The following is a 22,719-nucleotide window of genomic DNA, read 5'->3' on the forward strand; positions in this document are numbered from 1 at the left end:
ATATGATGAATTTCATCAAAAGAGAGCTGCATTGGATTAGTAAAAAAGATAAATATAAAACTTTAAGCTATAATAAATGGATATGTTTCTTCAAATTTGAAGGGTTATTGATTACTCATCAAATCTATTTTTTATTTACTTTTAATCTTCAATGATCTTTTTTATTCACGTTTAATCTCCAACCGTCTTGTAATAATAATGTAAAAATTAAATTAAATTATTAATTAACATATGATTAGTGTAATTATAAAATGTAAAAAAATAATTATTATTAAAAAAATAATATAATATTATTATTTTGATGAATTTAATAGTTAATTTAATATAGAATTATGAATAAAAAAATTTTAAATAAATTTAAAAATAATGAGTCAATACTAATGCTCTAAATGCTCCAATAATACTTAAATATTTACTTTTAAATTGATTTATGATTGAGCAATCAATGCTATCGTACATTGGAATCTCTTCCTTTCAATATAGACGACTGGAAGGTGTAAAGGTCCATAATGGCAGCGCAAACTCTAGTCCATAATCTAGCCAAAATAGGCCCATCACTATGATAGTTATGCCTCCTTCATGTTTTTTGCACAGACAACTTTGAATCATTTGTTTCCCTTTTTGTTTAGCGAAATTATTTGTAAGTCCGCGTAATTATTTTGTAAAACATTAGATTCTATTTTGAAATAATGTAAAAAAACTTATTTTTTTAGTAATATTTATTTTTATTCAATACTCTTACATCATATGTCTACTTTTCTTTTCTTTTTCTTTTTTTAATTTTTTTTTACTAACAAATGTAAGATGTAAAATAGAAGAACTCATAATGCTATATGTAGTCGTGAAGTGCATAAGCGCCTCACAATTGTTTTGAAAAGAAATAAAATTTACTGTAAATTAATTTTTTACGTAAATGCCTCACAACATGATAGACTGTTATTTTTTTAAGAGAAATTCTACTTACAAATACCCTTTGCATAACCCCATGCAACCGCTCCTTTTCATGAAAAATTTATTTTTTTAACATTTCCATCTCATCTTCTTATCATTCGTTCCCTCTCTATTTCTTTATCAATTTTTTTGACCTTCTTCTTCCTCCCTCTACATTTTCAGCACTTGAGTTTTCTGAGAGTTGAGCCCTGCACATAGTCTCCACTACATTTTTTTTTAGCTTTTCCATGCCTCTCAGCCTCTTGAAAGCTTCTCGTCTAGCCTTCCCAGCCTCTACCATGGCTAATGTTGGAAGGGAATCTAGAAGTTTTTGCGCTCTTGGTAATCCACCGACTCACCTCACCATACGTAACTTCGAGAAATCACCCAAAGACACCAACCTTCCAATATACATTCTCCTGCAAGCCAATTTAGCAGCAGTGAGTGTTTTGCATTTTATCGGTTAATGTCCTCTTTGGTTTCTGCTTTGCCCAGACAAATTCACAAGCACTAGTGCAATGGCTAAAGACGGCGTCGTCACGGTCTACAACAGCAGCGCCATCACTGACTCCAAGAAGAACCCATTTTCGCTCAAAGCTGGACTAACCCAGATGCTGCACGGCAAGGCTATTCTCGAAGTCACAAACGCAGATCAAGCCAAGATTGCCGAAGAAGCCGGCACTTGCTGTCTTATTGTATTGGAGCCCCTCCACCGAGATATTTCCCGCATGCCCGACCCGTCCCTAATCAAGGAAATCAAATGCACTGTCTCAATCCCTGTAATGGCCAGAGCCCATGTCGGTCATTTCGTTGAAGCCCAGATCCTCGAATCCATCAGGGTCGATTACATCGACGAGAGTGAAGCTCTTGCTCTTGCAGACGAGGAAAACTTCATTAACAAGCATAACTTTCGCTACCCATTTGTTTGTGGATGTCAGAATCTTGGGGAAGTGTTAAGGAGAATAAGAGAAGGGGCAGCGATGATTAGGACTCAAGGGGATTTATCAGGATTTGGAAATATAGCAAAGACTGTGAAGAACTTGAGAACAATAATGGGTGAGGTAAGAATTTTGAATAACATGGATGAAGATGAAGTATTCGCCTTTTCAAAGAAGATAACGTCGCCGTATGATCTCGTGGCGCAAACCAAGCTATTAGGCACTATAATGATCCACATGTGCTGGTGGAGACTAGCTGCGGGTTGGAGGATAGCATGGCTGGTTTGAGTCTCGGTGAGGACAGGATCGAACAATTTGCAAATGAAGGTGCTTAATGGTTCAAGAATCACTGGAATGTCTGTCTCTTATCTGTTATTAGGCATATGGTTGTGTTTTGGTCAATTTAGGTTGTTGAGCATATGTGACTCTTCTTTTCTTCTTCTTCAACATGATAATGTAGATGGTATAAGACTATATAAGTGTTCCGTCTCATCGTTGTGCTCATTTTACCATGAATCTAATACCAATTTGGTACGTGTTGAATCTGATTTTGTGGGAGTACAGAAAAGGAACTTGAATAAATTCGTGAAATCTCGAGAACAATAATGTGGCAACTTGCATCTACACAATAAACCAAATAGTCACTTCTGGATGAAGAACTTGTTGTTTACCATTAAGTGATTTGTATAATTTAGTTTGAGAGGAGAATCCGTGTTAGTTGGTGCCAAAATTCCCATACTTCAATTGTAATGCATCGTTATGATATGATTATGTTTCTTAAAATGGATATTCTTATATTTGTGGAAATACATTGTACTCGACAAAATTCATGCATATGCGTTGTGTTCGATTGCTTATTCCCGTTTCTCTTTTCCATGTATTTTTTTTCCTACTCTGTTAGCTCTAGAGCATATAAACTTCTGGATTTCCTCCCAACATTAGTCATGGTAGAGGCTGAGAAGGCTAGACGAGAAGCTTTTCAAGAGGTTAAGAGGCATGAAAAAGTTAAAAAAAGAAGTAGTGGAGACTATGCACAGGGCTCAACTCTCAAAAAGCTCAAGTGTTAAAAATGTAGAGAAAGGAAGAAGAAGGTCAAAAATATTGATAGAGAAACAAAAAGGGATTGAAATGATAAGAAAACGAGACAGAAATGTTAAAAAATAAATTTTTTCATGAAAATAGGCACCGGTTCATGGGGTTACACAATTGCTAGTTGTAAATAGAATTTCTATTTTTTTAATAATTTGAAGATGTAATATGCCAATTATTAAAAGCTAAAAATCCATATAATTTCGGTTTTTTTTTTTTTTTTTAACTTCTACGTTTAATTTCGCGACCTTTTTATAGTTACTGTTTAAATTTAAAAATGAGATAGAAATAGATTAAAATAAATTATAAATAATAATAAAATTTATAAATAATAATAAATAATAGTCAGCATCTCCCACTCCAAACCGGGTCATAGTTTTCTTGATAAAAGAGCTGTCGCTGCTTGCACGTAACCACCAAAAAGAATTCAGGCACCGATCAGAAAACAATCAAGTTTCTTCCTCCTAATCCAGAGCACCCCCGAAAATAACAAAAGGAACGTTTAACTACAGAAATGGCGACGACGATTCGATCCGATATTCGTTCGGCTATGCATATGGCGACTTCGACCTTCCGCTCTCTCAGCCCCAAGGTCCTTATTCCTTCACGCGCCGCCGCGCGTCGTGCTCTACCGTTTTCTTCGTCCATCTCATCCTCCTTTACGGCGGCTACAACCACGTCGCTCAGCCTGAGAGGTTTCTACTCCACCGACTCCGTGAGCGACGCCGTCCTGAAGGCTCCGGAATTGCCGTCCATATGTACGGCCGATGAGCTCCATTATGTCTCCGTAGCAAGCTCTGATTGGAAACTCGCCCTTTGGCGCTACCATCCTTCTCCTCAGGTTCCTGGAAATACAATATTTTATTTATCTTTTTTTTTTCTTAGTTTTTTTCAGATAGCGTCTTTAGTCATTCATTTCAATTATCCAAAAGATTAATATAATTAATATCTTTCTGTAAATTATATGTATAAATAGGCACCTCAGAGGAATCACCCGCTGCTGCTATTGTCTGGGGTGGGGACTAACGCCATTGGATACGATCTCTCCCCTGAGGTTTTTCTTCTTCTTCTGTTTTTTTTTTTTTTTCATTTTTAACCCTCATCTTACTAAATTTATGTATCTCAGCGTAATTATTGTAAATTGTAATGTGAAGTTTCAATATCAATGCATGCTCAAAAAAAAAAAAAAAAGTTTCGATATCAATGCATTTATTTAATTTATGTGATGTCTTATAATGGCATTTAACTTTTGGTGATCGACAATGTTGTTAATGACTTCATGTGAAAACTTGACAATTGACAGCAAAGGATTAACAAAAAAGCTTCTGGTGCCGAGATTTTTGTGTTTTTAGAAGCCTTCATCCATTTGAAGGGAAAAATCTATGATATTTTGGTGCATTTGACACAGAGCCCTATGACCGTTCTTTTGCCGGATAAAATTTGATGGAACATTCCAATATTGCATTTCTCTGGAATGGGTATGTCAACTAAGGAAAGAATGGTGACATAGTGACGCATTTGAGGATAGAATGGCAGAAGAGAATACCTGTGATTGATCCCCAATCATTTTGATGACGATTTACAGAGCTGATCACAATCAGTTGTGTTGAGAGTGCACGACTTGTAAACTTCTGAACTAAACTATAACAATATTCTTTAGAATCTAGAATGTTGTAGTGTATTTATGACACTGGGCTTAACAAATTATGAAAATAAAATTTAAAAAAATCTGAAATAGGACCAGGGATGGTAAAAATTGATTTTTGGGAAAGGGGGAGACCCAGATTGACTCTTTATCGTAGTTTTAATGATCATTCATTAAGAATGAGAGACTAAAATGTCATTGCTTATCATGTTGTGGTGGAATATGAAGTATACAACCACATTCAGTTTATTGTCTCGTTGTTGGGAGCATAAGAGAGAGCTTTACAAAATGACACTACAATGCTAGCATGGCTTACCCAACTCAATATGAGCTGCAATCCCAATTGTAGTCGGCATATGAATCCTTTAGGATTTAGCTCCATTAAGAGTTGTGTCCTCTGATAAGACAACAGAAATTAAGTATTTTCTAATCACCCATACCTATGTTCTTTTTGAAATTTAATTCTTCTGGTAACATGATTCTTTGTTATGCTATTTGTTGGTCTGCTTCCCTGAAGAATTCTTTGTTATGCCATTTGTTGGTCAACCCTGTGACCGTGAGTTGCCATAATCAGTCTTATAGCTGTCCTTTTGCTTTCTGCTACATCTTCTATGTCTCTATACCATGCTATTCCAGCTTACTAATATATGAGGTATTTTTTTCAGTCTTCATATGCTCGGTACATGTCAAGCCAAGGGTTTGACACATGGATCCTCGAAGTTCGGGGTGCTGGGTTGAGTGTGCAGGGAGCGAATTCCAAAGAAATTAAGCAGTCTGCCAATAAAATATCTGAGCAGATGGAAGCTGCTTCAAGGAGTGCAACCAATGGAGCTTTACCTGTGGGGCTTCAGTCAACTAATGGTCCTGGTGCCTTGGCAAAGCCTGAGACTTTTTCTGTCAAAGGAAAAGAATCTGAGAACATAGCTGTAAAAGGAGACATGATGCGGATAGCAACAGTGTGGGACGAATCAAGACTGGTGATGAAGTTGACAGAAACCTTCATGCGTTTGTCAGAAAGGCTTTCTGGTTTTCTCAGTGAAGGCCAGTCCAAGATCATGTTCGCCAAATTATCTGACCAGATTTCCAAACTTTTGGCAGATTCCCCATTGTCTGAACGATTTAATGAGATAAGAGAAAAGCTATCAAGTTTGTTGGAAACAAGGCAAAATTCCAGTATTGCTAGCCAAATTAGGGATCTGAGTCAAAGGATAGTATATATAATCGAAGAGGGTCAACGATCTGTCTCACCTCCATTGTTTGACTTGCAAGAGCGTTTTGCGTCAACAATAGAAGATTTTCAGAAACAACTTGACTTAATAGTGAAGTACGATTGGGATTTTGATAATTACTTGGAAGAGGATGTGCCAGCTGCGGTGAGGTGACATTTGATCTTTCTGCATAGCTATAATCAATAAACCGAAGATGCCTGCCCTTGACATGATGAACTGATAGTATCCATTTGTGTCAATATAGATGGAATATATAAGAAGCAAAAGCAGGCCAAAGGATGGTAAGTTGCTGGCAATTGGACACTCCATGGGTGGTATTTTGCTTTATGCGACTCTGTCACGATGTGGTATGGCTCAATCCCTTGTAGTTTGTCATGTTATCATTATATCAGCATAAATATTTTTTGACAAGTATTATATCAGCATAAATATTTTTATTTTATTGCACCAGTAAATAAGCTTTTCATTGTATACTGTGGCTTGCTCTAATGGGCTTGACCTTATACTAAGTTGGACTGGAGGGTTGTTGCCGTTTGCAATCTTTCTTTCAGTTCTAGTTTGTCATAATCTTGACTATTTACATCCAAGATCCTTGCCTCTTTTTTGCCTGTATAGTTGTCAATCTCTCTCTCTCTCTCTTTCCCTCCCTCCTTTTCTTTTACGGCGTTCTGTTGAAGATTAAGATTTGCAAGCAAAGGTGGATGCTTTAAAATTGAACTGAATTAAAGGTCCATAGTTTCGATTATGTATGAACTCTGTTTGAGTGTATCTGCTTGACCAATGAGACTTCTCTCCCTGTGTTTGAAAATGTTAGGAAAGGAAGGTAGAAAATCCTAATAGTAGCCCAGCCAAGGTTTCTAAAGGAAAATCTGGTCAGGATACCAATTAAATATTGAGTGTAGGCTTTCATTATTTTGAAATTGAAAATTTTTCTATTATTTTTTGTTCACACGATTTAAAGGGCTCGTTTCATTGTGGGAAAATAACCAAAGTCATGGGAATCAGCAAACAACAAGAGGGAATGTGTCGTTCCTCTCTCTCTCTCTCTCTCTGAAATTAACTTTTTCTTCCTGAGATTTTACACTTTTTTTTCATTTCTTCTCGACATTTTATGCACACATTTATATCAGATGGTCGTCCAGCTTTTGTGTAATGTACTTTTCTTTTTAAGGAGTAGTTGTTGATTTTATGTTAAATCATGTTCATTAAGGGTGATGCTGATCGCTTTGGGGGAAGATTGATGACACTATAAAATCTCAGTTAGTCTGTTCTCACGAGGACGTCTCAAAAGTGATGGTTCTAGTTGTGTCCAATCCTGGTTCTTGTGCCGAGAGTTGAATGTTTTAAGTTTTCATGTTATTTGAGATGGGTGTTTTTATAATGTCATTTCTATGACCTTTCTTTATTTTCTTCCTTTGTTTTATTTGGAATAAAAAGAAAATTCCTAAAAATGTCATTCCTTTGATTTTTACAATGTCATTTCTTTTAGTTCTCTTTATGCTATGTTTGTTAAGTTTCATGCCAATTAAGATGGGTATTTTATATTGTAAGCTTTTGAAGGAAGAGACTCCAGATTGGCAGCTATCGTTACATTGGCATCATCCCTTGACTACACTTCTTCAGAATCGACTCTCAAATTGCTCCTACCACTTGTAAGTAGGTGTATAATACTGTTGTTGGATCATCCCTGAGGTAGTTCTAATGACTGTCTACTAAAAATGTTTGTATTATGCCCTTTGTTGAGAAACTAATATCAAGGCAGTTGTCATACAGGCGGATCCTGCACAGGCTCTTAGTGTACCTGTTGTTCCTTTAGGGGCATTACTGGCAGCGGCTTATCCTCTTTCATCGCGACCTCCTTATGTCTTGTCTTGGCTTAATGATCTAATTTCAGCAGAAGACATGATGCATCCAGAGTTGTTTGAAAAGCTTGTCATGAACAACTTTTGTAAGTCTTCCCATAAATGTGATACGTAATAATACACTTGTATGCGTTCCCCAGTCACGCTTTGCTTGTGCACATATAAAAGTGTGAACATGGGCATGGATATTTCTAGGAGAAAGATTTTGTATTCATCACAGTTTGTGAGGACACCTTGTTCTTGTTGAGGTGTACTCATCCCTGATACCCTTAAAGTGGACATGAATTGTTTTGGAAAACAAAGAGAAACAAACAATGTCATGTCTTCATATAAAAGTTAAGCTGATATTCATTTTGCATCATGAATAGGAGAACTTACTTTCCTTTGGCTTCATTTGTGGGGGTTGAACATGGAGACTGTTTTTCCCTTGGTAGCTAACAAAATGGTTTAGAAGATTTTTTTTTTACAAGTAAAATAACTTTTAGTAGTGATAGTTTAAAAGATTATTTTTAAAGAAATATTACGATTAGTGATATCCAGGGATGGTTATCCCCACGATAATGGAAAAAAGGTGTATTAGTGATATTAAAATGGATGGGGTACCGAAAAGAAAGTATCTCATTTTATTATTATCTGTAGCTATGTGAATATAGTCCACTAGCAGGCAGGATGAGGGGAAGTTATTAGGGTTATTTGGTACCTGAGAAAAATTATTCATTCACTTCCACTGTAAGAACCATGAGATATTTTGGCTGAGCCTAGATTGCTTAGGTATGGGAATGTAAGGTTGAGGGTGTTGCCATATAAGGGAAGTACGATGGCTTTCGGTTGAATAGTTTGGCTCAAGGGATCAATGGATTCTTTCAGTTGGAGTTGAATATGTAAGCAGTTAATGCCTTGGTAGTTGGTTTCAGCACATGCATAATTTTCTCAATCCTTGACTTCTGTACTTATTTAAGCACCCTTTGTCCAAACGCTTTATTGTTGAAGTCCTAATCACTATATCCCAAATTTGCTCTTTTGACATGGACAAAGTGGGGGGACACACCAAGAAGATAGGTGATTTCATTATTTGAATTAGATTACTGATTTTTTGCAAATAAAATAATGAGCCAAAAGGGTCAATATGAACCGATGGGGGGATACACCAAGAAGTAGAGTCAATGCACATTCTCCTCAAGTTCTAATTAAAGTCAAATACTTTTTTCCTTGCCTTATAGCCTGTAATATGGGGTGGAGCATACAAGATCTTACCAATCAGTGGGCCATGTCACTTCATCAATTAAATGGTTCCAGCATATGCATGATATCTTACCATAAATTGCATTCACTACTGGCAGACATAACCTACGATTACAACTTGCAGGTACCATACCGGCCAAACTTCTCTTGCAGCTAACAACAGCTTTTCGAGAGGGTGGGTTGTGTGACAGGAGTGGTAGCTTTTCCTACAAGGATCACATACACAAAAGCAATGTCCCTATCTTAGCACTTGCAGGAGACCAGGACCTTATATGCCCACCTGAAGCTGTAGAGGGTATGTTTAAATTAAAATGATTTATCTATCTATCTATCTATATCCGTTTGATATTGACAGTCTATGCTTCTTGCTTACGATGATTTGGATGGACCAGACACTGTCAAGCTGATTCCTGAGCACCTGGTTACCTATAAAGTATTTGGAGAGCCTGGAGGTCCACATTATGCCCACTATGATTTGGTGGGAGGACGATTGGTAGTACCTATTTTGTTCTTTGTTTTCTTGGAACTGTGATGGCATAAAATAACAATTCTGTCTATCATTAATCTGCAAGGCTAATTGTTCAATGATCTAAAATGCAGGCAGTGGAGCAGGTTTATCCTCATGTAATACAATTTCTTGCTAGTCATGACTCAACATGATTACCTTGGCAATGGAACTTCGGGTCACCGAACGATTTTGATTTCCAAGCAGGCATGAAATCTGTATCTCTGGCAGCTTGAAACATGCTTGGACTTTTCGTCCCTCGTGATAAGTGTAATTGTTTGCCATTTTGATTGATGCAGGGAGTAAAGCTAGCATCCAGATTTTTAGCAGAAGTTGCGATTCTTCACTTCTGTGTCGTAGATTAGCATTACAGTTGGTAATAGGAAAATCAAAACCGAGGAACAAAGGCGCAAAAACGCATGCTTCGTTTCATCACATATATATACATACATATATATATATATATATATATAGCATGTGGATAATATGGATATCGAAGGAAATTATTTCTTGCTTGTGTAAAGAAGCTGTAACAGCCCAAATTTATCGACCATTTGAGGTGTCCTATAGCATAACAGGGATATTTTGCTCTGATTAACCTTTTGTTTATTGACTGTTCTCTTCAAGGCCAATTTTTAATTACAGTATTTATTTGATTGGAAATGCAATTGACACATACATACAAAAAAAGGCAAGACTTAAGGCACAATGTGGAGCGAAGTTGATTCAAAGCTTTTTCTTCTTCTGAACAAAAAAAGGTTTTATTGATTATATACTAACCAAGATACAGAGATGAGGGTGGAGGCCCTAACAATCATTCCTATAAAATCAATACAGTACCATTAGAAACATAAAAATATAAAATTAGAGATAGACAAAACAATTGATTGGGGTCTAATGGCTTTTGAGGCCAACAGGTCCAGAAAAAGATTTGCCAAAATGACTGTTTTTGGAGCCAACCTAAGATTGGTCTGTTTTTAGAGACGCTCGTAGTAGTAGCAAGACACGGAAGAGTAGATTGCGTTTGGATGTTGAGTTGAGTTAAGTTCTTTAAGAATAGTAATGAATTGAGATGGTGAAGTAAGTTTTGTGAAACTCACTTAAGATGTGTTTGGATGTTAAAATAAATTTATATTTTTTTATGAAAATTTGAAAAATGTTGTGCGTCTCGTGTGTAAAAAAGTGTTGAATTAAAAAAGGTTATGGATTTCAAGTGTAAATAGGTTTTGAGTTTAGTGATTTGAAAATTAAATATTTAAATATTAAAATCAGATTAAAATTAGATTAAATTGAATTTATCTCAATATAATCTAACAATCAAATTAAGAAGAATTTCCTCTTGGCATCCTCCGTACACGTTTGCACACGAAGCATCAACAAAAGTAATACAAAGCTTGTGTTGGCACACTAGGCAGTAATTAAAAACAAAAACAAATTTCTTTGCCGTCAATTTCGAGAAGTGGAACATGGAACAAAAGGTTAAAGGTTAGAGTCGTTGCACATATATTTCTGTAGTCGTAATAATTTGTGGCCCTTTTATGCATAATGTTGCAGGATGTTATATGGTTTAGGAACATTTTCTGCAGACAGTGCGAGCTTAGACTGTCTTTGTTTTCAGACCTGTCTGAACTAGAAATCCGTGCCCCATTACGGGGCCAAACCTGTTTTTGTGGTTAAAAAAAGGCAGAGATCACAGAGGTTACAAATGTGGTTTTGTGTCGGATGGTGGATCTGATATTCACAGATGGTGGGTGGGTGATTGTGTTTCTGGTTGTAAGAATAGGCTGAATTGGAGAGAACAACTGGTGTTCTGAAGTGTCATTTATTGTCGTAGGTGAATAGCATCCTTCTCTAGGCTCTTGGTGTGGAGGTTCATGGGAAGTGGGGCTTTGATCAGATTGCTGTTTCCTTCCCAAGTGGCAGTTTAGCAGTACTGTCGTCGAAGAGAGATTCCAGTTAGAATGATCAGAAACAAAAATTTAGCTGAACAGTATTGCTTGCCGTTTGTTAAGATCAATAATTCTTTCAAAATTTAATAATATTTGCGAATTCATTCGTTATGAAATTAAAATAAAGTGAGTTGAGACAGCTAAAAAAGCATAAATTAGGAAATAGAAAACTATCATATTTAAATAAAAATTAAGAACTCAATTAGATATATATTAATATAATTCATTTAATGAGTTTAACTTAATAATACTTATTATTGATGTATATCGTCTGGCCCTCATGTAAATTGGCACCTTAGAAGAATAGCTCCCAAGACATGAGGAAATGTACTAATTGAGAGTTCGCTCGATACTTGCTTGAAGCTCAGTTAGGTGAAAACTAATTTAAGGCTCTCGACATTGATCAACTTGAGAGTTGACATGACAAGTACTGTAATGCCTAGGCCTAGCAGCAAGCTCAGGCCCAGGCCTGCAAGAATGGCAGCCCACACCACTTAACGACGCCGTTTAGGTAAGCCCCTACACTCTCTTCTTCCTCCCTTCTCCCCCTCCCAATGGTTTTCACTTCCCTTTCCCCTTTTTGATTTTCAATTTTCCCCTACCTCCGATTTCCTCTCCCACGTATTTGTAACCTCCACCCCGGTCTCATTCATACACCCCACTTGAACCCCCATGTCCATAACTGATCTCTTCATTCATTGGACTAATTTTCCCCATAAGTACACTCTCTTCTCTCATCTCCATTCGGTTTGAGGCCATACCCCGCACACGCTAGTAAGGATCTCACCCTCCCTCTCTCCCTCTCATTCTCACTCTCACTCACGCACACACTGAGACTCTCACTCACTCTCATATTTCACTCGCACATACACCCCAACCCTCACTCACAATCTTTTTTCGTAGATCGTTCTTCTCCATCGAGTAGTGCCACCCACCCTGGTTAGCACCGTCATCGGACGTTCTCCACACTGGTAAGCCATTATTCGTTCACACCCTCATTAAGATTCAGATCTCTCTCTCTCTCTTTCTGTTCATCGGATTACCCGAAATAGTGGTATTCGATTTTACTCATATTTACTTTAATTATTTTATTTAATTATTCCTACTTTACCAATTCTAGAGTCGTGCAACACCCTTCTGTCCATGTGTAATTAGTTGCTAGTAGGCCTGTGCAAGAAGCCCGATGGGCCGATCAACCCGCATGACCTGATTGGATTCGCCCGACAATAGTTGGGTTCATCGGGTCCAAATCATCTAATGAGTTCGATAATTCTCATGTCAGTTGAAACCGATCACCGATGGATTCGATCTTGCGTCGATCTTTGGCAGATTTTGAACAAGCTATTTGCAAAAACCCGTCGATCTTCGACGGATTCCCCACTGCTAATCAGACCCACCAACAAATCAACAAAGTTTTACATTTTCTCTGAGAATAAATCAAGCAAGAAATCAACAAAGACCGGTATGAGGTTCCACCCAAAACCTCTGCTTCCTCCCGAGGTGAAGGTCGTCCATGATTTCAAAGAAAATTGAATAGATCTCAAAGAAAATGAAATATATCACAAAGAAAATGAAATACATCATAAGCTTCATCACCGGTGAGGCATCTGACAAGTTCTAGAGGTAGAAGCGACGATCAACAGTAACGACCTGCAGTTGACCCTAACCACCCTCGGCTTTGAGGACTACGTGGAGCCCTCAAGGTGTACCTGTAGAGGGAGGGTGGGTTTGAAAGGGGAAAGGCTGAGCTGCAGAGGAGAGGAAGAGGAAGAGGAGGAACGAACGATGTGGGAGAGGCTAAGTTTGCAGAGGAGTAAGAAAGGGGCGTGGGTCTGCAAATGAAGGTGAATGGATGAAACCATGAAAGATCGAAAACAATAAAAAGCAAGACGAACGGGTTTGACCCAATCCGACATTTATGGTTCGGGTCAAGTCGAGATGAAACCGTCTTTCCTGTGGGTCGGGTCAGGCCGGGTCGGGCACAGATTTGATCGAATCGGGTCTCTGTGCAGCCTTAGTTGCTACCAACGCCCCTATATTCTTCCATTTCCTCTGTACACGAACTCCAACGTTGGTAAGCCCCTTTGCTGTCTCGAATTGTAGTTCGTTGCCTTCCTTGATCAATTTATTTATTTTCTCTTTGTCACACAATATTCCCTCACTAATCCTTGGATTTTCTCACTCGGCGCAGCACATACATTTATTAGAACTATAACAGATCAATCCTTAACAACACCTTCTTGCCATCGTCCTAGTTGTATCAATTACACAAGAATTTAGTAAGTATTCAATCACTAGCAATGCAAACTTTCTGTTAACTACGCATTGTATATATATGGTATAGCTTGAAAGTTATTTGTCTCTTTGGCATGTTAGAAATGGTGAATTGGGTTATTTCTGGTTGAGTCGCTGTTGTGAAAGGTCTCTTGATTTGTGGAAATTCTCTTGGTGTAAGATTGGATGAGTTAGAAGTTGTGGCAGGTTATGCAGGTTATGGAGTTATGTGGCCGTCGGGAGTTATTGGTGGGTTGCTTTGAGCTATATGTGGGCTGTGTTAGGGATTTATACAGGCTGATAGTTTGAGTTTGATGTTGGTTAAGATGGATTGATGAGTTGCTTTTGGGAACTGATAAGTGGCTATTGGGTTGGTTTGGGTTAATGTGCTTGTCTTTGAGTATTTAACTTTGGGAGTAAGTAGGTTAACTAAGAAGTATGAATATACACTTGACGTAAGTATGGTTGCGGCCTGAGTTACATGATTGCTTTTGGTTGACTTGTTCTTATACGGAAATAGTTGATAAAGTTAGCTATGACGAGTTTCGATTATTAAAAACTCAATGAATATTTTCTATTTTAGGTGGTGAAATATTTAAAGGTCAAACTTAAGACTAAGATAACACGCTACAAAAGTTAAGGTAAGTGGAGTTTCTATATTAGACTTTACATAAAAAAAATGAAATGAGGTTAATTTTGAAAATATGCATACTTGCTTTGAAAATAAACCTGAAAACAACCTCATATATGTGTTTCTACATACTCATGAAATTTGTATAAGAATGAAGTATTTTCTGTCATGACTGATGTAGACATGAGCTTATTTTAGCATTCTGTTTCTGAACTGCAAAAAAGAGCAAATATGAGATCTAAAATGCTTTGCTTTGATTATGTTATTTTGAATATGTGAAATGATCTTAAACTATTCAGTACTCTGTTTTGATACAATATGTTATCTGAAAACATTGGCATGAATTTTTGACTCTGATTCTGTATCTGATTATAAACTGATTCCGATGTTGTTTCTGTTATGTTTTTGTTAAGGCCTTGCCACAAGTATAATAGTGGTATATGGCTCCTCCACGGGTATAATAGTAGTTTATAACCCTACCGTGGGAGTTAAACATAGTATACGACACTGTCACATGTATAATAGTAGCATACGACTTTGCCACAGGTATAATATTAGCATACGACCTCCTCACGGGTACAATGGTGGTTTATAACCCTACTAGGAGGGTTAAACATGGTATACGGCTTCGCCACGAGTATAGTGATAGTTTATAAACCTACTACGGGGGTTAAACATGGTATATGGATGCTCTGATATGATATGAAGATGATGTCTCAGTTTATGATATACCAAAGAATTTTTGAATAAGAAAGCTTTCTGAAAGTTTCGCTCTGATATTTTGATAACATGTTTTGATTTTACATTCTAAAAGTAAATATTTTGTTATGCATTCTGAGTTCTATAAATCCTCATGTTTATATATTAGTATATGTTCTCTACTTACTGAGTTGTTGATAACTCACCTATTTATCTTCACAATATTTCAGATGACTTTGATGGTTAAGTTGAGGATCAGTACTAGAGTGCATGAATAAAATTAGCTGAGGATAGTAGTTGAGTACCTCGGGATACTACTGCTATTGGATGATTTATTTTATTTAGTAGTTGGACTTCAGTATGTTTAGATGGTTTATGGAGACTTATGTAAAATTTGTATCATTTTATTTTGTTAGTTGAGATATGAGAGACAATTGACCTATTTTATCTGGTTTATTGTATTGATGATTTAATATATGAATATATGTGGTTAATTAAATTAGAGGTATTTATGGTTGATTTGGAGCATTTGGAAATATATATATTTGGATTTGAAAAATATATTAACATTGATAAAGTATCAAGTTACAAGAGTTAACTTCCTAGCCTTCTGGGAACAGGGGTTACAAGTACTCCCTTGACATTAGGTTGAATGAATTCCTTTCAAAGAGTTCGTTTGAGATTTTGCTCGAGACTACGAATTAAGTTCGCTAGATATGCATGAGAACCTTTGGTTGAGCGAATAGCACAATTTTTTTTATACGACTTGTACTCGTTTTAGGTTTCTTTTTGGATTCTAGTTAGAAAGAGAGACAGAAAAAGAGGTAGAAATAGAAAAACAAAGCGAGAGCAATCCACTAAAGAATCCCCCTTCACTTTTTTCGAAAGATAAGGAGGATAAGACAAAATGAATGAAACAGAATAATTACTATGTTTAGACTAGGGAGAACAATATTCATTGATATCATTTGATTTTATTCAATTTGAGAGCGTTTATTTCTATTCCTTGTGATCTTAGAGTGAACTTTGAGATTTAAAAAAAAAAATTAAAAAAAATTGCTTCATTTTCGTAAATTAGATCTGTATTTGATCTGTTTGGCTGCATTCGTAGCGTCAGATTAGGTCTGTACGCTACATCAATTATCAATAGGCAGTAGTAATTATTCCATGTCCTCTAAGAGATATATATATATATATATATATATACCGCTAAAACTTAAAAGATACGTGCCACAGCCTTGATAACCTGTTGGGCTAAGCAGTAGAATTGAACATGTTGGTCTAAGCAGTTCATACTCGTATATATCCGGCATCGGTTAGTTGCCCGGACTGGACCCAGGCCAACCCAGGGAGACCAACCTGAGAAGGCTGAACCTTTGTAGCAATGTTAGGTAGCAGGATCCGCAACTACTTTTATTTTGCATCAGTCTGGCCATCTTTTTGTTCTTCTGCTACTGTTACCGAATCCCATATGTTTTTTGCATGTTTGACAGCAGCAGAAGAGGATAAACCTTCTTTCAATAATACATGATGGTAAGGACGCTTTCTTGTCTTCAGTGTCTACTCAGCTGCCCCCCCACGCCCCACTGGCACAGTTTGCTTTTGATCTGCTTCACATTTTCAGTTGTTTTTTGCCCAAATGTTCTATAAATAGCTACCTCCTTTGAATGCAAATCCGCACACCATTGCAATCGACACAGCCTAGCTAAGTACGGTTGACTGCAATATTCCCGATCATGGATTCAAAAATATCGGGATTTCTTCTCAACTCCTCAAATCTTCAGTCAGCTCATTTCGAAGCCAAGCAGGATGATGATGGTAGCATTGATCTGGGCCTTAGTCTGAGAACTCTGCAACGGCCTGAAGATTATCATCCCTCCGGCAGTAGTCGCCGTATGCCCTTGCTTTGTGCCTTGGTTTTTGTTGCATGTTGTTTTTTGTTGTTTATCTAAGTTACTCATGTCTAGCTAGCTTTGAATGCTTTCTAGTTGAGATTAAGGCTTTCATGCATTAATCATGGGCAAAATGCCTCGCCATCATGGTGACACATTTGGGGTATATGGTACTAATTTGACCCAAGAACAAATAAAATCATATGATACGTTGTTATGTGCCAATATAAATCATTAATTCGTGGTGGTATTGCACGGATGGTTATGCTTTTTGTTAAAGGTTTACTCATTTATGATCTAAAAGTTCTAGGGTTGTTAGATACTAATTTAGTTAAATCTTTAACTTTTAGCTTTAAAATCATGCATCTCAAGACTCACCCCATAGTCTTTGCTCCGGTACTACGGATCGTTAAAAATCTAATCATTGATTCAAAAACCCTAAAAAATTATTGGATATTGATTTGGTTAAAGTTTTAATATTTTTGATCATAACACTTTCATGATAATGCTTAAACGGAAATTTTTTTAGGCCTTTCAGTTTAGTAACATTAGTTGCAATGTACTGACTGGAGTGTTGCATCATTTGGATCAGTCTTAAGCCTTGAGGGATATGATGATTGGCCTCATGAGGCTAACCTGAACTTGAACAGTTTAAACAGTATGCACCGAAGAAATATCCCAGAAGGTTGTGATGAAGAATCGGAGGGAGTCCAAAGCAAAGAGAGTTGGGGTTATGTGAAGGTTAACATGGATGGGGTTATCGTTGGCCGGAAAATTTGCATCCCTGATCATGGCGATTACTCTGGCCTCGCATATCATCTGGAGGACATGTTTGGTAAGTAAAAGCTACCTTGCTAGAAATTTAAAAATGATAATTTTTTTAGTTAAATAATAACCAATTAAGGATTAATTCCCTCAATATTTCAGGGACACAAGTGGTATCTGGGTTAAGGTTGTTCCAGGATGGATCCGAATTCACACTGTTGTATAAGGACAGATCAGAGGAGAATTGGAGGGCTGTTGGTGATGTGCCATGGAAGTAGGTCCTTAAATAGTCATAATCTCCTGCTTGCTTTTAAGAATTGGCATTTTTCTTGTTCTCTTTTATCCCAAATGTCAGTTTTCACTATTTTATACTGTTTATTTACTGTTCATTTAAGTGGATGTTTTCAAAATTTAAGAGATGAAATATTGTATTTAGATAGCCAAAACTACCGTTCGGTACAACTCCAGATGAAATGTTTTCATCTGTATTGACTAACCAAACTGGGCCTAAAGTACAGGAAAAAGTCTTGGAAGCAGCTAGCATTGTGTTTGACTGTTTTGTTTCTCTTGCAACAGGGTGTTTGTGCAATGTGTGAAGCGGCTGAGGATTGCACGAAAGAAAGCAGATCCTGTTCCTGGTTCTTCATCAAAATTCATCTGAGTTTTCTTCATTCCCTCCCCCCTCTCTCGTGTTTTTTAAGCGTATCTGACTAATTAGAAGTAAAGTTAAGGTGGAAAACTTCCCAAGAAAATGTCTTTCAAAATCGCAATGTCCACTGCAACTTTGGTAATCCTAAAATAATGTAAAGGAGCTAGCATCTTAATGAAAGACCGCATAAGCAGGCTGATCAGTATCAACTTTTAGTTGGTGGATGTTCAGATGATCAAACCAATGTGTTTTTAAATATTGTTAGCACTATCTCGTGTTAATTCTAATATTTCCATTAATTTTGTTATCTCTAATCGCATGATTTAACATATTTTAATTAATTTTTTTTATTTAAATGATTGACTTATAAAATACTTTAAATGTACCATATCAATCAGTGTGATTGACAATGACAAAAACATCAGAGAAACATTGCTTTTTCTTTATAGTCTGCATCCATGCGTGAACAAGATACAAACTACACTTTTAACACTAGTAAAATTATATGTGAAGATCGCACAAAGTTGACGTGCATAAAGAAGGGTAGCATCCAGAAAAGAAAGATGTCAATTCAGACATGCACCATAGGTAGAAATAAATCCGGACTAAGCCGCATTCGCTAACTACCAGAAACAATATATAAAATTCAAATAAGGGGCCAAAACCAAGTTAAACTTGATCTTAGAATGCTAGACCACGTTTACTTCATGCTTTCACTAATGTGAAGAGGCCAACGAGGGCATGCTCCCAGATAATCTTGTCTTGAAGCACATCTTTTGCTGGGAAAGTTCATGATAGTATATAACAGGCCATTAAATCAGGAAACAGACCAAAGGAGTTCAGCTGGATGGATCCCATACCCCCAAGTAACATGGTCAGCACAATCTCAGTTTTGCATACATGCGATCAGTATACACTTTTCTATTTTGATCAATTGTTTCAGGATTCATTTGACAGAGTAGAGTGGAAGAAACAACAATAAAATAATTAACATGAAACAAGAAGACAAAAAGGGTCTACTTCAAGAGCTAAAAGAAAAAAAAAGACGTGCTTTTACATATATTCCAACAGCCAGCACATTGAAGATAGGATATGAAGGCTCATCGCATGCTCCTCTAGCAGACCTACCTTCACCTAGCCCCTATGCAATGGCAATTGACAAAGAGAACCTTACAGAGAATAAAGTCACCAACACAAATTGACCATTTTCTCTCTTCCAACACTTCAATTCTGATATCGGTTCTATCTTAATTTTTCTTTTTTCTTTTTTTTCTTTTTTATGAATTTAGGAAAATTCAGCTACCCTGTATATCTCAGTGAAATGACAAGCTACATCAATGATCAAATTCATAATTGTATGGGGCTTCTCAATCAGTGGACATGGTAAGTCTGTCTAAAGCATCATACACATGTCTCATTGCTGGTCTGCTTTCAGGGCTGCTATGAACACAAGCCATTGCAATCTTTAGAACTGCAATCATCTGCTCTTCATTATCTGCATCTAGAGCCAAATATGGTTCCAAAACATCTGAAAGTGGCTTCTTTTCTTCAATGCAGAGCTGAATCCATTGTACAATATCCATCTCTAAGGTACCCACATGAACAATGGGCAATCTTCCGGTAATCATTTCCAGTAGGATCACTCCAAATGAATAAACATCCCATTTCTGTGAGGGTTTGACCACTTTAAGTGCCTCAGGAGCTTGATAATTAGATCCTATACTAGTACCTGAGCTAATCGTAGTAACTTCTGAGGTTGCACTCTTATGTTGTCTTTCTTGTGGTCTCTCAGTGGCCATTCGATTAGATTGCAGGGTTGGGGACCCTCCAGCAATATTAGCAAGGCGCCCAAGTCCAAAATCAGAGATGTGCGGTTCCATATTCTCTCCAAGCAATATATTACTCGGCTTCAGGTCTCCATGTACATATTTTTTGGGGCTAAACTCATGCAAATAAACCAACCCTTTTGCAATTCCTTTCATAATTTTCAATCGAACAGACCACGATAGTGGTGTAAATGATATCATTCCAGGTTTCCCTGATGACATTAAACCAACAAAATCAATTCCAAAAAAATTACATTGATAAATGCATTTAATAAATCAAAATAAGGTAAGTAACCAGCACAAATGAGAGTACATAAAAAAAAAGAAAAAAAGAAGCAACCTAGTTCAAGAAAGAGGGCTGCGTAAGACTTACCATGAATTGCAGTAGCAAGGTTTCCACTGGGCAGATAATCGTAGATGAGCAGTTTCTCTTCAACAGACCAATAATAGGCTCTTACTGTTACAATATTAGGATGCCTTACTTTTCCAATTGCTTCTACTTCTGTCTGAAACTCTTTAAACCTCTGAGAACCTCCCTCACCCAACCTTCTCACAGCTAAGGTAAGCCCATCTTCAAGTACAACTTTGTACACAATTCCAATTCCACTCTTTCCTAGAACAAAAGCCGATGCCTTAAGAAGCTCATCCAAATCAAAAGCCACCTGTGTATCCAATGGCACAAGGTCATACTGCTCAACATTTTCTGATAAAGTCTCTGATTCATCCTTCCTAAAGCACAAACAATCCTTCCTTCCCTTACCCCCCTTCTCAAAACCATAATCATTTTCTTCCTTACCCTTACCACAAGCACAAATCCTTGCATAACAAGACGAGAACAGCAATCCAACGAGGCAAATGCCGATTACATCACCCACTACAATCGCAGTTACAGCACTCTTACTTAAGCCTCTTGCTTTCTTTCCAGCACTGTCATCAGGATTCTCAGGTGGGTAATTATCTGGCAAAAATGGAATGGAGGAAGGTGAACTCGCACTGTTTGTATCTGAAGAACATGGGTTCTTCAGTGGAGGGCCACAGAGCCAAGAATTCCCAATAAAAGCTGTTGGTCCTCTGTTCATTAGTGCACCATTTTGGGGTACAGGCCCGCTCAAATTGTTATAAGTGAGATCAATATATACCTTCTCAGGAAGGTTTCCAAGGCTGGCTGGGATTGATCCAGAGAAACGATTGTGAGATAAATCAACCGTACCTTGCAAGCTGGACAAATTTCCCATATCACTAGGAATTGAACCATTGAATATATTGAATGAAAGATCAAGTTTTTCCAGAGAAACCAAACCAGTTCCAAATCCAGCTGGCAGAGAACCGGTGAGATTATTTTGACTGAGATCAAGGATTCTGAGTCTCTTGCATTGAACAATTGAACTCGGTAAAGACCCATTAAAGAAATTCTGGGATAAATCTAAGGTTTGGAGGTATGTGAGCTTCCCAATCTCACTAGGTACGGACCCAGATAAGAGGTTCCCATACAGTACCAGACTTTGTAGCCCCTGAACTTCAAAGAGCTCAACAGGCAAGCTTCCAAACAACTTATTGTTCCTCAAATTTACATGGCGGAGCTGAGAGAGAGCTCCAAGAGTAGAAGGAAGAAACCCATAAAGTTTCTTCTTTGGAATGCTAATAGAAATAACCCTTTGTTCTTTGCATGTAATCCCGTTCCATAAACAAGGGCTCTCATCAGAAGAGTTCCAGTTACTCAGAGACCCTTCCGGGTCTACTGTAATGCGCCCTTTGAACGACAAAAGTGCATAGCCTTCATCATTCAAAGAACCCACTAGACAATGAGAGTTGCAGAGAAGAAGAAGAAACAAAACCAATGGACACATATCCAGGAAAATAAAAATAATGACGGTTTGAGGAAATCTAAATAAAAGATGGAATTAACAGGACTTACAAGTCTGTAGCAGAGAACCAAGCGACGAGAAAGGTTGGTCAGATAGAATGGAGGGGTGTGGGTGTGGGTGTGGGTGTGAAAGAGAGACCAGGAAAATATGAAAGCTTTGAAGGGGACGGGGATGGAAAAGAGGGAGTGTTGAAGAATGGTAAAGGTTCAGGAGACAAGGACCTCGGGAAGATACAAAAAGATTAGAGAAAAAGAGAACAAAGTGGGGAAAGAAGAAAGTTGGAGAGAGAATCCCGCGACATTTTGTTCACTTCACTCCCGACGAGGAATTGAGGACAACCACATTCGCTGCTAACGCAGAGGGATTTCTTCTCTTTAATAATCTAGAAAACGAATATAATATTAAGAAAAAATCTAAATCACACTCTACTGTTTGTAGAATCTCCAGCACACTCAACGTGCTGGGGTGAAAAAAAAAAAAAAAGGTTCTTCACAGTGTGCTGCGGCTTCCGGCTACTCCCAAGCATTTCTCTAATATTAAATAGTTATACGATAATTTTTTTCCCCCCTTGCAAATAGGGCTTCGTTCCGGATAGTAGATTACAAGAATTGTCCATCGACCGTTACAATGGAAGAATTACAATCCAAGCGGGTCTGTGCCACTGTGAAAATCTAGAGGACGTGGATAAGTTGAGATCAGGGTTATGCTTTCATATAGATAATTGGACAC

At 37.4% G+C, this 22,719-nt stretch overlaps 4 protein-coding genes across 6 annotated transcripts; 3 read left to right on the plus strand and 1 right to left on the minus strand.

Annotated features, from left to right (window-relative positions):
• Nucleotides 1-1,448: 1,448 nt before the first annotated feature.
• Nucleotides 1,449-2,156, plus strand: LOC109012497 (pyridoxal 5'-phosphate synthase-like subunit PDX1.2). The gene has a single exon (XM_035686733.1). It carries the CDS (start codon nucleotides 1,449-1,451, stop codon nucleotides 2,154-2,156), a length of 708 nt encoding a protein of 235 aa, XP_035542626.1.
• A 1,175-nt stretch (nucleotides 2,157-3,331) lies between these two features.
• LOC109012496 lies at nucleotides 3,332-10,084 on the plus strand. 3 transcript variants are annotated; one of them, XR_001999456.2, is made up of 10 exons: nucleotides 3,332-3,798; nucleotides 3,934-4,011; nucleotides 5,268-5,975; nucleotides 6,076-6,178; nucleotides 7,383-7,483; nucleotides 7,605-7,779; nucleotides 9,060-9,230; nucleotides 9,328-9,428; nucleotides 9,536-9,647; nucleotides 9,740-10,084. XR_001999456.2 is itself a non-coding variant. In XM_018994170.2 (9 exons), exons 1-9 carry the CDS (start codon nucleotides 3,472-3,474, stop codon nucleotides 9,593-9,595), a joined length of 1,824 nt encoding a protein of 607 aa, XP_018849715.1. In that variant the 5' UTR covers nucleotides 3,332-3,471; the 3' UTR covers nucleotides 9,596-10,066. The 3 variants fall into 3 exon arrangements, 2 of the variants coding, with proteins under 2 accessions (XP_018849715.1, XP_018849717.1); XM_018994170.2 differs by having other exon boundaries at nucleotides 9,536-10,066; XM_018994172.2 differs by having other exon boundaries at nucleotides 7,392-7,483; nucleotides 9,536-10,066.
• A 6,466-nt stretch (nucleotides 10,085-16,550) lies between these two features.
• On the plus strand, nucleotides 16,551-18,598 carry LOC109012544 (auxin-responsive protein IAA32-like). The gene is made up of 4 exons (XM_018994250.2): nucleotides 16,551-16,886; nucleotides 17,478-17,720; nucleotides 17,813-17,924; nucleotides 18,227-18,598. The coding sequence occupies exons 1-4, from the start codon at nucleotides 16,730-16,732 to the stop codon at nucleotides 18,309-18,311; spliced, it is 597 nt and encodes a 198-aa protein (XP_018849795.1). The 5' UTR covers nucleotides 16,551-16,729; the 3' UTR covers nucleotides 18,312-18,598.
• A 559-nt stretch (nucleotides 18,599-19,157) lies between these two features.
• LOC109012495 (receptor protein kinase-like protein ZAR1) lies at nucleotides 19,158-22,320 on the minus strand. The gene is made up of 2 exons (XM_018994169.2): nucleotides 20,499-22,320; nucleotides 19,158-20,337 (listed from the first exon to the last, which is right to left on the minus strand). Exons 1-2 carry the CDS (start codon nucleotides 21,970-21,972, stop codon nucleotides 19,667-19,669), a joined length of 2,145 nt encoding a protein of 714 aa, XP_018849714.1. The 5' UTR covers nucleotides 21,973-22,320; the 3' UTR covers nucleotides 19,158-19,666.
• Nucleotides 22,321-22,719: the final 399 nt, after the last annotated feature.

This window comes from Juglans regia, chromosome 16 (genome assembly GCF_001411555.2).
Source record: "Juglans regia cultivar Chandler chromosome 16, Walnut 2.0, whole genome shotgun sequence".
Taxonomy (NCBI): domain Eukaryota; kingdom Viridiplantae; phylum Streptophyta; class Magnoliopsida; order Fagales; family Juglandaceae; genus Juglans; species Juglans regia.